Source organism: Kogia breviceps, chromosome 15, assembly GCF_026419965.1.
Source record: "Kogia breviceps isolate mKogBre1 chromosome 15, mKogBre1 haplotype 1, whole genome shotgun sequence".
Lineage (NCBI taxonomy): Eukaryota > Metazoa > Chordata > Mammalia > Artiodactyla > Physeteridae > Kogia > Kogia breviceps.
Window position 1 is genome coordinate 82,613,626 of NC_081324.1, and position 14,242 is coordinate 82,627,867.

The window sequence follows — 14,242 nt, forward strand, 5'->3', positions numbered from 1 at the left end:
TCACCTATTTAAAGTGAGTCAGCGGCTTTTCGTATGTTCACAGAATTGTGCAACCAATCACCACTATTGAATCCTAGAACATATTTCTCACCCTTAAAAGAAACCCTGTACCCATTAGCCCTCACTTCCCATCCCTCCTCCTCAGCCCCTGGCATCCACTAGTCTACTTCCCATCTCCGGATTTGCCTCTTCTGGACATTTCATATAGATGGAATCGTGTGATGTGTGATCGTTTGTGTCTGGCTTCTTTCACTGTTTTCAAGGTGCACCCATGCTGTAGCATAATCAGTACTTCACTCCTTTTTCTAGAGGAGTAAAGAAAAGAGAAGCCACTGCGGTAGCTTCTCTTGTTGCGGAGCACAGGCTCTAGGCTCATGGGCTTCAGTAGTTGTGGCTCGTGGGCTTAGCTGTTCCACGGCATGTGGGATCTTCCTGCACCAGGGCTCGAACCCATGTCCCCTGCATTGGCAGGCAGCTTCTTAACCACTGCACCACCAGGGAAACCTGTCATTTGGAGTTTAAAACCTTTAAAAACATTCACCTGGGGCGGGGAAGAATCCCCGGAAGTGCTTGCAGCCTGGGCCCCGTGAGGGGCCGGGCGGAGGTCACCGTGAGGGCGCTGGGAATGGTGCTGTTGTCCTCTCTGAGTCTCCCCCCGGCCGGCAGACAGCAGGGAGAGAGCGCTGTGGCCCAGCGCCGAGGGCTGGCCTTCGCCCGGGTCGGCGTCCAGTGGGCAGGGCCTGACGGGAGGCAGCTGTTGTGCGGACAGTTACTGGAGAGGGGGGCAGTTACTGGCGACGGAGCCCTGCGCCAGCAGCAGAGGCACCTCCAGCCCTGGAAGCTGCGGCCCAGCCCCTCCCTCCCTGCCCCAGGTCAGCGCGAAACGCCGCCGCGACGGGCCATGCGGAGGGCTTGTGAGGCGAAGCGGATGCTGCAAGGAAGGACTGTCTCCTCGTTTGCCAGGGACCGTCTAGAGAGCACGAGGTGTGTGGGGGGAGGAGGGAGAGTCCTTCCAGCCTGCGAGTCTGCGAAGCCGTCACAGGAGAAACCGACCCGCACCAGGAGCCCGTTCGTAAAGACGAGGAATGGCCCCAGTTCAAGTGTATCGTGTTCCTCTCCATTTAACAGGGAGGTTATAAAACTTAATTATCAGACACAATTCTGAGGCCATCAGTGGCTTCCTGCGGCTGACAACAGGATCGCAAACCCAGAGGCCTGCGGGGAGAGTGACAGCAGCAGGAGTAAGGCAGTCCTGGACCAGGGGAGCCCGGCCCTCCGAGGACAGGCCACCCTCACGTCTTGGGGCCTGGGCAGCGGGACCAGCAGAGGTCCAGGGGCCGACTGGGTAAATGTTTGCAAGTTATACATCAGGAGTTCCCTGGCGGTCCAGTGGTTAGGACTCTGCGCTTTCACAGCCGAGGGCCGGGGTTCAGTCCCTGGTTGGGGGACCTAAGATCCCACAAGCTGCATGGTGCGCGGCCAAAAAAAAAATTTATAACTCAAACAACAAGCTGTTGAATTGATACTCAACCTCGACAGTTCGACCTTCTTAGAAAATTTTAATTTATTTATTTATTTTTGGCCGCCTTGGGTCTTTGTTGCTGTGCGCGGGCTTTCTCTAGTTGCGGCGAGCGGGGGCTACTCTTCGTTGCGGTTCGCGGGCCTCTCGCTGCGGTGGCTTCTCTTGTTGCAGAGCACGGGCTCTAGGCGTGCGTGAGGTTCAGTAGTTGTGGCTCGTGGGCTTCGGTAGTTGTGGCTCACGGGCTCAGTAGTTGTGGCTCACGGGCTCTAGAGCGCAGGCTCAGTAGTTGTGGTGTCCGGGCTTAGTTGCTTCGCATGTGGGATCTTCCCGGACCAGGGCTCGAACCCGTGTCCCCTGCCTTGGCAGGAGGATTCTTAACCACTGCACCACCAGGGAAGCCCCCCTTTTTTGAGTTTTAAGAGAACTTCTTCCGTGGCTGCATTGTGCCCACGGTGTTTCATTCATTCATTCATTCATTCAGTAAACGTTTCTCTGGGCCCCCACGATATGCCAGGCTCTGAACAAAGCTTCTGTGGAAATAGAGATGAACGCTATTGCTACAGCTTCATGGAGGAGACAGATGTGGGCTTGAAGAATTCAAGTATGCCTCACAGCTGCCACCATTACTCTCTGAGGAAAATCACAAGCCGGGTGCTGACTCTTTTTGGCATAGCATCACCTCTGCTAGCCGCTGTGGTGTAAGAGCTGGTTCTCAAAGCTGTGGCCCCCAGACCAGCAGCACAGGCCTCACCTGTTGATTTGTAAGCAAAGCAGATTCTCAGCCCAGATCCCAGACTCACGGGATCAGAAACTCTGGGGATGGGACCAGCAGTCTGTGTTTTGACGGGCCCTCCTGCTCATGTTGATGCCTGATAAAGTTTGAGATCCCCTGCCTTAAAGCCACACTTCTCAACCTTGGCCACACATTCACATCCCCCGGGGAGCTTTTAAAAACTATGACTGCTCGTACACCACCCCAGAACAATTAAATCAGGATCTCTGGGAATGGGGCCGAGGCCTTAGAATGCGTAACGCTCCCCGGGTGAATCAAATGAACCACTGCCTTAGTGGATGACAGGCCAGCGTGAGAACGCCAATGAAAGGCCGGGCTGAAGGCAGCCAGAGCGCTGTGGGTGACCGCGGGGCCTCCCACTCCTCCCACCGGGGCCCTGGGAAGGCTCTGGGCGTTCCACTCAGGCTCAGAGGTTCCTCTCCCAAGCATGAACCTCGTTTGGACACGTAGCAGCACCTGCCTCTTCAACTAACACAGAGTAGGCTCGGGAAAGAAATGTTATGACGCTGAAGCTGCCAGCTCTCCGCTTGTTGAGCAGTGATTTTTGGTCAGTCATTTGGGGAAGGAGAGTAAGAGGTAAATCACCTACAGAGTGGTTTGTGCCAAGAATGTTCCCTGAGATCTTTGGAACGCCCCGGGTATGAGTAACTCCAGGCACTTCTGGATTCCTTTTTTGTCCTCTTTGGGTTAATCTCCTATTTCTGAATTGAGTTTGAATCGTATATTGCGCTTGTAAAATACACATATCATTTACATTATAATTTATGTATGTATAGATTATAATTTATGCTATAATTACATGCATTGTAATTAGCAAGGGCATAGGAAGTATAATAATTACAAGAACAATTACTGCCAGTTGAGTGCGGACTGTGTTAGCACTTTAGTTACATTGTCACAGTAAGTGTCACATCAGCCCACTGCAAGTGGTTTACTCCCTCTTTCAAGACAGGAAACTGAGGGTAAGGAATGTTAAGTTACTCACCCAAAGTCATATAGAAAGTGGCAGAACCAGGGTTTTTTTTTTCTTTTCTTTTTTTTGCGGTACGCGGGCCTCTCACCGTTGTGGCCTCTCCCGTTGCGGAGCACAGGCTCTGGACGCGCAGGCTCAGCGGCCATGGCTCACGGGCCCAGCCGCTCCGCGGCATGTGGGATCTTCCCGGACCGGGGCACGAACCCGTGTCCCCTGCATCCGCAGGCGGATTCTCAACCACTGCACCACCAGGGAAGCCCCCAGAACCAGGTTTTGAACGTAGGTCTGCCATCAAAGATCACAGTGTTAGCCCCAGCCTCCTTTGGCTCATAGTAAGTGGCAGCACATGCATACACTAATAGTATTAAAACCATATAGTAGAATCTGTAAATAATATATGCTACTGGATAGTTTTATTTATACACAAAATTGTACATAATTTAACATGCAGTTGTACATCGTATAAACTCAATAAATGCTGTATATGAAAATGTTACCAATTAGAGCTACTTGCATAGTACCAATTATGGTTCGTTTGTATCCATAACCAATGATGTTATATCTAAAGACCATTCCTGGAATGTTGCATTGAGGATATATGGCTTCTTTGAAAATATTAGGCGATTACTAAGATACAGTGTAAAAGGGGGAAAAGCAGGATACAAAAGCAGGATACAAAAAAGGATATATACACATACCAGTTTTGCAAAAAAAACAGACACATATATTTTATATGCATGGGAAAAAGTGGAAGGAAGGTACCCCAGATCTTTCACAGAAATGATGGTTGGACTGCAAGAGGTTTGTCTTTTCTTCTTGATACGTGGGGCAAGACCAGGACACTAGGATGTCCCAGACAGGCTAATACTTGGCATTGCTTTAACCTGGTGCTCCTCCCATTTTTGTTCTACATTTATTTAGTGGACAGGGAGAAATTGGCTATCTATTGATAAATATTGTGTACAAATATAGATTCTCTTCCTGATTCCTTCCTACAGACCAGAAGAGTTCAGGTTCTGGGGGAAAAAAAATTATTTCCCACTTTTCTGTGGCTCTTATTCTCTCTCTCTCTCTCTCTCTCTCTCTCTGTAAAATTCAAAACCCTGCAATTTGGAGGGACACATATTAGTTTCAAATGTAGACACTAAAATAAATTACTCATTTCTAGCCCTTTGCCAGGCACAGTCCAGGTTTCTGAATTTTAGCCGACTGCAGCGTGCGTGGTACAAAAACGCTGCACAGAGAAGGCTGATGGGAGTGAGGAGTGGTTTTGTTTGTTTCTGTGTTCTATTTCCCTCCTCCTTGCCTTTTGCCAGTTACCAAGGAGCCCTGTGTGGAGCCCTGCAGTACCTGGCACCACATTTCCGTGTGAACGCACAGACATGTCAGCACTCTGCTCGTTCTAGGAAATTTGGAAGATACGCAAAGAATGACTTTCCAAATCAGAAAGCAGCCCTCACAGAATGAGTTGGGAATTGTTCCCTTCTCTTATGCTTTTGGGAGAGTTTGTGGAGGATTGGTATTCTTTAAATATTTGGTAGAATTCACCAGTGAAGCCATTTGGTCCTTGGTTTTTCTTTGTGGAACCTGTAAAGTTACTAACAATCTGTTTACTTGTTATAGGTCTGTTTAGATTTTCTCTTCTTCTTGAGTCAGTTTTGGTCATTTGTATCTTTCTAGGAATTTGTCCATTTCACCTAAGTTATCTGATGGTTGGCATATCATTGCTCTTACTCCTTTTACTCTCTGTAAGATTGGTACTGGTATTCCCTCTTTCATTCCTGATTTTAATAATTTGAGTCTTTTCTCTTTTTTTTCTTGGTTAGTCTCGCTTAAGATTCGTCAACTGTGTTGATATTTTCAAGGAATGATGGCCTCTTAGGTCTTCATTTAAAAAATTATGTCACATAAGTTGTATGTATGTTACCTAGAATCTTTTGAGCCTATAAAACATTGCAGGATAAAGATGGAAAAGAAAGAAAGGAAAAAAGAAACATGGTGCAGTTAGTTGCCTTAAGAAACTTATCACAGCCTTAGGTCCTGTATTTGACTTTCACACTGAATTATTTGCTTATTCATCTAAACTAATATCTAAATTCTTCAGGATTCCATCTTTTAAATGAAACTAATATCTTCTTCACAAAGCAAGGATGTAGTAGATACACTGTGAGATACTTAGGTGAAAAGTGAAGAAATGAAACGCTGTTCATGCCAGTGCTAATAGTATTGACCAGTTGGACAGTGGATGAAGGCTGCTGGAAAATTTGGTACCACAAAATGGGTGGCTTCACACAACAGGAATTTATTCTCTCACGGAGGTCTGAACTCAAGGTGTCAGCAGGGTCATGCGCTCTATGGAACAGGTGGGGGATAATGTGTCCTCGTCTCTTCTGGCTTCTGCAGTTACCATCAATCCTTGATGTTCCTTGGCTTAAGCTGTATCCCTCCAGCCACGGCCTCGGCCATCACATGTCCATCTTGGCCCTGTCTCTTTCCTCTTTTTATGAGGACACCGGTCATACTGTATGAAAGGCCCACCCTCCTCCAGTACAACCTCATCTTAACGAATGACATCTGCCCTGAGGGACTGGGGCTTAGGACTTCAACCTATCTTTCTTTGGTGGGGGGGGATACAGTCAACTCATAACATACATGTTCTAAGCTAACGGCACACATTTGTCTGTTACTCTCCAATTCTTAGAAGTCTATCCAAGTGTCTCTTCTGCTTACCATGGTCTTTTTTTTTTTTTTCCTAAACCTCTTTCCTAGATTGAAGATATGTTTAACGAAATCAGATTTAGTGAGTATGTGGACACTGGAAAACTAATTGACAAAATCAACCTACCGGATTTCTTCAAAGTTTACCTTAACCACAGGCCACCCTTTGGGAACACAGTGAGTGGTGTCCAGCGGAGCTTTGACATTCTTGGTTTTACCAATTCAAAGGGAAAGAAAGCTATTCGAAGAGAGGATTTTCTGAAACTGCTTCAAACCAAAGGTAAATACCTAAATGGGTATATCTCGTAACACCCTTGAGCCATTCCCACTGGAGAGAACTGAGCTGGGAGACAGACACACACACACACACCCCCGCCGGCATCTCTGATTTGACTGGACTTCAGCCTCGAGGATGCCGCTTACTGACCCACGTGGCTGGCAAACACGGGGTAAAGGGAAGGATTCCAGGAACCAGAAGGACACAGTCTATGTTCCAGCTTCCTGGAACTGCAGGATTCAGGGCCTTCACTCGTAACACAGGAATACAAGCGCCAGCCGTCAACCTCACAGAGCTACTACGAGACTGGGTTGCATGTGTGAAGTGAAACCACACCAGAGTAAAACTTTTCATTTTTACCTATTCTTTTCCTCATTGTATTTTTTTTTTTAATACATTTATTTATTTTTGGCTGCATTGGGTCTTTGTTGCTATGCTCGGGCTTTCTCTAGTTGCGGCGAGCGGGGGCTACTCTTCGTTGCGGTGCGCGGGCTTCTCTCTTCGTTGCAGTGCGCGGGCTTCTCACTGCAGTGGCTTCTCGTTGCGGAGCACGGGCTCCAGGTGTGTGGACTTCTGTAGTTGTGGCACGCGGGCTCAGTAGTTGTGGCTTATGGCCTCTAGAGTGCAGGCTCAGTAGTTGTGGCTCACGGGCTTAGTTGCTCCGTGGCATGTGGGATCTTCCCGGACCAGGGCTCGAACCCGTGTCCCCTGCATTGGCAGGCGGATTCTCAGCCACTGCGCCACCGGGGAAGTCCTTCATCATCATGTTATGTGAGGAAGTCAAGTAGCCCTTTCCTCTGGGCGCTCGTTTCATCTTAGCCAAACTGGTGCTTCTAATGTGAGGGACTTTGAAATGAAGCTAAGCACAGTCTGTCAGAATGCTGTCTTCTTTCTCTGCACAAGCCCCAACACCGTCCCCTGGGTTGAAGTCCCATCTCTAGCACCATCTAAGGAAGTCTGTGTGACAGTAACATGTGACTCCCTAGACTGTTTTTGTGTCCCAAGGAAACAGTGGAATCATTCTCTTGGAGACCTCAGAATGATGACGCTAAACGGACGTGAGGCTCAGGCCCACGAGCTGAACAGCCTCCTTTTCCCTTTGCGACGCCCAGGTGAGCACATGACAGAAGAGGAGGTGGCTGCCAGCTTCGCTGCACTGTTCGGACTGAACCCTGAGGGCTGGAAATCTGAGCCCGCAGCCTCTTCTGTCAAAGGTACTACAGCGGGCTCTGTCTGGACACGTAGCTGAGGTGCACTAATTCGTTGGCGACTTAAGTGCATTTACGTCTTCTAACTGGTGCAGCCACTCTCCTTCATACCATGCACACAACAAAGCCAGTCTGTTGGGAACCCAACATGAGTAAGTTATAAAAAGACCAGGGAGTGGTGGTCACGTCTAAGAGATGAAAGCTTTTGTTCTTGTGCTCCGTCCTTCCTTTGTGTCTCCCAGCCTCGTTTCTTTCCTTTATTCCCCCCATCCAGTCCTCATCTTTCCAGCTTGGGTAGGTGAACCCTGGCCACTAGTAGAGGATACAGTCTGGAAGCTCTTTCAGAAGAGGTATTGTCAGGAGAGCCTTGGATGAGGAGAGGGCGGGGACTCGGCAGGCAGGCACGAGCCCGACTTCAAGCTGCCAGAGCTTGAACATCTTTAAAGATCATCCTGGGACTTCCCTGGCGGTCCAGTGGTTAGGACTCTGCGCTTCCACTGCAGAGGGCATGGGTTCGATCCCTGGTCGGGGAACTAAGGTCCCGCATGCTGTGCTGCACGCTGTGCAGCGTGACCAAAAAAAAAGAAAAATCCTCCTCTCCTTTCCTGTCTGAGGATTTCCCACCTCTTTCTTTTAGCTCACTGACCCCCTTGTGCTGGAACGTGTCCATGTACAACCCCAAGTGCTGCCCTGCTGCCCCCATGGGGTCGGGAGCAAAGACTCCTCACCAGGCTTCCTTCTCCCTCTCCTTCTGTTGTCTGTTCCCAATTTCAAATTGAACAGAGTTCCTAACACAGATAGTTCTAGACTCCAGGATCTGATTGGTCATTTCCAACCTGCAAGCTCCCCTATGCCATTCCTTGTGTACCTGGGATCTCAGAATGTAACTTCCCCAATTGTTTTATATACACACACATGTATACAGTGTTCCTAAGTGTCTCAAAACAGTAAAATCAACGATGCCTTGTAGTTGAGGCTTTCCAATGAAGTGTGCAGAGATGTGGGTAACAGTGCTCCAAACCCAAACCACAAAGGAGGGATTTTAACCGCTTTCCACCCAAAGGTTTTCACGGAATCAGGGCCAAATCCCAGCACAAAGCTCCTCTCACTTTTGTTTAGTATCATTTCCTCATATTTTTGGAAAATGCTTCTGAGTTAGAAACCTAATTGTTATGAAGGCATTTGCTTTCTCTTCTTGTTTGGTTAGGTTCAGAAATTTGCTTTGAAGAAGAACTTCCAGACGAAATCACTGCAGAAATATTCACGACTCAAATTCTTGGCCTAACCATTTCCCAAGCTTCTGGACAAGATCCTACGGTCAGTGAAGTTGAAAGGAGAGCCTGAAGCACAAAGGACTGTGTGTGTGTGTGTGTGTGTTTCTTCCACGAGGCACTGCTTTTGCCGCATTTCCCTACCCCTCCTCTAATCTTCAGAACGTTTAGACATTAAAAGCAAATTTCTGTTAAGCAATGGAGTTCACAAAGTTGGACCTTCCACAGTTTCTGAAATAGAAAAGTGGGCGGAGGCAAGAAAAACACTGGCGGCTGGATGGAAAGGGTGGCTGGAGAGCCCGGCCGCCATTCTCATGCCTAATCCACCGCAGTGCTGCCTGGAGGGGGTTTGGACACGACGAGAAGGTGGCGTGGTCCCCGGGGGCAGGGGGGGCCTCAGCCAGCAGCAGGCCTTCCTCCTGGCAAGTGTGGCCTTATTTCTATCCCCTCAAGTGGCACCTGGACCCTTATTAGCCTAATGTGGCCTGATACGGATCAGCCCAGCCTGCCATTAGGCTGGGACGGGGGTGTTGGGTGCTCTGGGCTCCCGAGAGCCCCGGCTTGTGGCTTCTTATCAGCAAAACCCCTGAGCAGTTGTGTGCGACCGTTATGAAGGGCATCACTGGCCATGCTTAACGCCGGTGGCACCTGCCAGAGAGAATGCAGAAGAAGAGCAGCCCCGGAGCCCCGCGTGTAGTGCAGCTGGGACCAGACACCGCCGGCCGGCCTCCCCGGGGCAGAGCTCAGCAGATGGAAGCCGCCCCCCTCACACAGCGCACGCGCCACCCAGGCCAGTGCGGTTGATCCGCAGCCTTGAGCTCCGCTGGGCCGCAGAACGCGTCGCAGGCAGAAGCAGTTCCCCGGCTCGGCATGTGGAGGCGACGTGACTAAGGCTCCAGCAGCATTCTGACCTTGGAGATGGGGTACCCTCGTCCTATAAACAGGTGGAAGTTATGGTCTGATTTTTTGAGAGTTTCGTCCTCAGTGGTGAGGTCTCACTCGGGCAAATGGGCCAAAGCTTATTCTCCACACGTGCTTAGTCCGACAAGCCCGTGGGCCATTACCAGCTCCTTCCCCGGAGAAACCAGCCTTTGAGATGATGTTTCTGACCCCCGGGGCGCAGGGGTCTGTGTGAGGGAAGCAGAAGGGCCGCAGCACCCTCCTCCAGGCACAGACACTGGGGGTACAGTGGTGGACGAGACGGGCAAGGCCCTTGTCTCCGGGGATCTCTCGTTAAACAAACACATAACTATGTGGGTGCAAACTGCGGTCATAGAGCAAGAGCCAGGGGCCTATGAGATAGAATATCATGAGGGAAATGGCTTTAGTTAAGTGATCAGGGCCGGTCTCTCCAAAGATGAGGCTTGTAAGTTAAGAGATAGTCATGGAAAGAGTGGGGAGAACCTTCCAGACCGAGGGGACAGTGCCCCCGAGGCCAGAAGCATCCAGTGAACCAGAGGTTTGTGTGGTCAGACCCTAGAGAGGGATGTAGGCTCAGGGTGAGGTCCTCAGGAGTCTAGAACGATCTGTGGCATTCCTTCAGCCCTGCCGTTGCACGGTGCTTCCCCGCGAGTCCGAACAGGAGTGTTTTCACGTGGGCGGTGGGAAAGCTCCCAGGGGGTTTCAGCCCCATAAACCTTAAACCCTGAGTCGGCATCAATACATCCTTCTTAGTTTTCCGGGGATTTCAACATTTTGAAAAGATGTAACCACGATTCTCTCCGTGATCTTGTCCCTTTGAGCACCAAAGTGTGGAACTGCACGGTCCCCCGAGCCGCTGGCGGTGTCCCAAAGGCAGCCAGGTGTACAGCGAAGCTTCTCCGGAGCTCGCCGCTCACCGCTTCCTCAGCGTGCTGTCAGCCACCTCTGCCCCTTCACGGGGGTAGATGAGAGAGTAGCAGCAACTTGTGCTAGATCCTCCAACAGTGACCTCAGCTGAACTGTGTGTGCCCTGGTGCTAAGGCCCAAGATGAAACGAGGCGGGAAGCATGTTTCTTTCCCTTTAGAAGGTTATATTGTAGCGAGGGAAACAGACCTGTCAAGAATGATACAGTATTTTGTGATATGACACAGGGGCGTCCAGAGCAGATGGGGTGGGGAGGAGGAGGCGATCAGGGCAGGTGGAGGAGACGTCACATAAGTGAGGTGCTCTAAGGCCATCGGAGCAGCGCCTGGGGGAGGTGGCAGGAGAGCAACCCAGAGAAGACAGGATCCCGTGATGCCCGGCCTCGTGTGCTGAGTCGGGGAGGTTAGACTTGATATTAAAGGGAAGGGGGAGAAGTGGATCAAACTTGGATCCCAGAGGCGAAGGGCTGGGTGATGGACAAGAGAGGTTGGCCGGGGAAAGGGCCCACAGCGAGGAGGTTATTAGAGTAGTTTGGGGAGAAGTGAAAGATTGCAACGAGAGAAAAGGCATTCAGGAAGGATAAATACGTATACGGACTAAGAGGCAGCTTAAATAGGGTATCAGCCATGATCTTTGGTTTGGAGCAATAGAAACTGGCTCTGGTTAGCTGCAGTGGAAAGGGACTTTACGTGAAGACTGCCAGGTAACTCATAGGCTCAATGGAGTGACCGAATAAGCAAGCTCTGAAAATGACCAGGAACCAGCAGCAGCCAGGATGCCAACGGCTCTGCCACCACCGGGAGCTCAGTGCCTCCAATACTTAGGCTCTCCAATGGCCACTTCTGCTGGAAGCCATCTCTCCACTGCCCCTACACACCCTCAAACATCAAAGTCAAAATCCAAACCACAATGAGAGACCCCTTCACCGCCGCAAGACTAACATGAAAAAGACAGACAATAACAGTGTAGGTGAGGACGTGGAGAAATTGGAGCCTCACACGTTGCTGGTGGGAGTGTAAAATGGCGCAGCCGCTTCGGAAAACAGTCTGGCGGTGTTTCAACACGTTAAATACAGACTTACCATAGGACCCAGCAATTCCCCTGCTGGGTATGTAGCCAAGAGAAATGAAAAGATACATCTGCACAGAAACCCGTATGCTTACCATCACAGCAACGTCATTCAGAATAGCCAAAAAGCGGAAACAACCCAATGTCCGTCAAGGAATGAATGGACGGACAAAATGTGGTAAATCCATGTAATGGAATATCATTCAGCCATAAAAAAGAATGAAGTATTAATACATGGGATGAGCCTTGAAAGTATGCTAAATAAAAAGAAGCTAGGCACAAAAAGGACACATGCTCTCTGATTCCATTTATGTGAAATGTCCAGAATAGGCAGATCCATCAAAACAGGAAATAGAGTCTTGGCTGCCTAAGGCTGGGGGGAGAAAGAATGACAGCAAATGACAGCAAAAAAAAGAGGGTTTCTTTTTCAGACGACAAGAATGTTCTAAAATTGATTGTGGTGGTGGTTTCACAACTCTGCGACTATACTAAAAAAACACCTTAAAAGGGTGAATTTGGGGACATCCCTGGCGGTCCAGTGGTTGGGACTCCGCCTTCCAATGCAGGAGGTGTGGGTTCAGTCCCTGGTCGGGGAGCTGGGATCCCACATACCTTGGGGCCAAAGAAAAAAGGCCAAGGCATAAAACAGAAGCAATATTGTGGCGGGGTCAGTGGAGACGTTAGAAATGGTCCACATCAAAAAAAAAAAAAAAAAAAAAGAACCACCCAAAAAAAGGGGTAATTTTACGGTATGTTAATTATATCTCAATAAAGCTATTATTTAAAAGTAATCAACTGGCAACCCAATTAAGAAAATGGGCAGAAGACCTGAATAGACGTTTTCTAAAGAAGCCGTACAGGTGGCCCACGGGCACAGGAACAGACGCTCAACGTCGCTGATCATCAGGGAAATGCAAATCAAAACCACAGAGATATCACCTCACATCTGTCAGAATGGCTGTCATCAAAAAGACCACAAATAGGGCTTCCCTGGTGGCGCAGCGGTTGAGAGTCCGCCTGCCGATGCAGGGGACGCGGGTTCGTGCCCTGGTCCGGGAGGAACCCACGTGCCGCGGAGCGGCTGGGCCCGGGAGCCGTGGCCGCTGAGCCTGCGCGTCCGGAGCCTGTGCTCCGCGACAGGAGGGGCCGCAGCAGCGAGAGGCCCGCGTACCGCAAAAAAAAAAAAAAAAGACCACAAATAACAAATGCTGGCAAGGATGTGGAGAAAAAGGAACCAGTCACTATATTATACTCCTCAAACATATTATATTGTAAATCAACTATACCTCAATAAAAAAGAAAATCAACCTACTAGACCATCCACCTGGGTAAGGTTGGGACCCATGCCCAGGACCTAACGCCATGGGAAAAAGAGGGACAAGCCCCCTCTAGCTTCTGTAGTTGGGGGCAGCCTCCACCCACAAAGGCTCACCCAGAGCTAGGAAGGGTATTCAGATGCTGGGCAGCCAAAACGACTGCACACGTGGGAGCGAGAGAAGACATTCGGGCAGCCGTCTGGATTTCTGACCCAAGAGCTCACCAAGCACATTGGTAGATGCATTCCAACTCTGGTCCAGGTCACTGGGTCATGACCGGACTTCTGTGTTTAATCATTCATTGTTGGAAGAGCCTGCGTTACCCCATCTCACCTCTGAACACATCTGTCTCTTGAAGCACTTTCTATCTACTATCTCTTTGTTTCTATATGGCCTCAAGTGGCCCAACTTTTAGGCAAGCCAGTGGCTGCATGGATGGATATAAAGCTTGCCAGTCTATTAGTATTTGAGCTGGTGACCATTTTTAGAGCTGTAACTATAGGCAAGAAAAAGTAGGCGGAGAAGCAAATTGGAGTATTTGATTTATCAAAGGAAATGTTTTTAATGGCTCCGCAGTCTATCTGAAATTCATCATCAAGCCCACATTGTAGGGGAGACCTTCCCTACGATAATTCGGGACCCTGTTGGGCTCCACCAGTGGCGTGCTGGTATGTATTTACCCAGCCTCTCTGGGTGGGGGAGGGACAGGAGGGTCCTGAGAGCACTCCCACGGGGCTGATTTACAGCTGTCCACATCCTGATGGACAGCACCGGTCCAGAGACACACGAGAGCAGGGCTCTGGCCAGAACTCTGCTAACTGGCTGTGTGACTAGATGGTAGCATCCCTTTTTTTAAAAAAAAAATATTTTATTTATTTATGTAGGCTGCACTGTGTCTTAGTTGCAGCATGTGGTATCTTCGTTGCGGCATGCAGCATCTCTGTCGCGGCATGCAGACTTCTTAGTTGCGGCACGCATGCGGGATCTAGTTCCCCGAACAGGGATCAAACCCGGGCCCCCTGCATTGGGAGCGCAGAGTCTTACCCACTGGACCACCAGGGAAGTCCCAGTAGCGTCCTTTTCTGTGAAAGGAGGGAGGCTTCAGCCTCCGCAGCTCATCCTTTCTGTTCCTGTCTCCAAGGAAGGGACTGTATTTCATTCTGTGGTTGGAGTGTTCCCTTCATAGTTTTCCCCCTCGGCCGGGCCTTGCTAACGACCTGCTCCCCAAACACCAAAGCACCTCCGTTTAT

The 14,242-nt window shown here is 49.7% G+C and overlaps 1 protein-coding gene across 7 annotated transcripts in view; it reads left to right on the plus strand.

The window, feature by feature from the left end:
• Positions 1 to 8,957, plus strand: part of CFAP251 (cilia and flagella associated protein 251) — a 64,784-nt gene extending 55,827 nt beyond the window's left edge. For 6 of the 7 annotated variants that reach the window (XM_067016131.1, XM_059040735.2, XM_067016132.1 and 3 more), the window contains 3 exons: positions 6,058 to 6,286; positions 7,396 to 7,497; positions 8,699 to 8,957. In XM_067016131.1, coding sequence (XP_066872232.1) covers positions 6,058 to 6,286; positions 7,396 to 7,497; positions 8,699 to 8,835 — 468 coding nt within the window. In that variant the 3' untranslated portion in view covers positions 8,836 to 8,957. Of the gene's footprint in view, positions 1 to 6,057; positions 6,287 to 7,395; positions 7,498 to 8,698 lie in introns of those variants that run through there. The other variant, XR_010837096.1, reaches the window with a different exon arrangement.
• Positions 8,958 to 14,242: the final 5,285 nt, after the last annotated feature.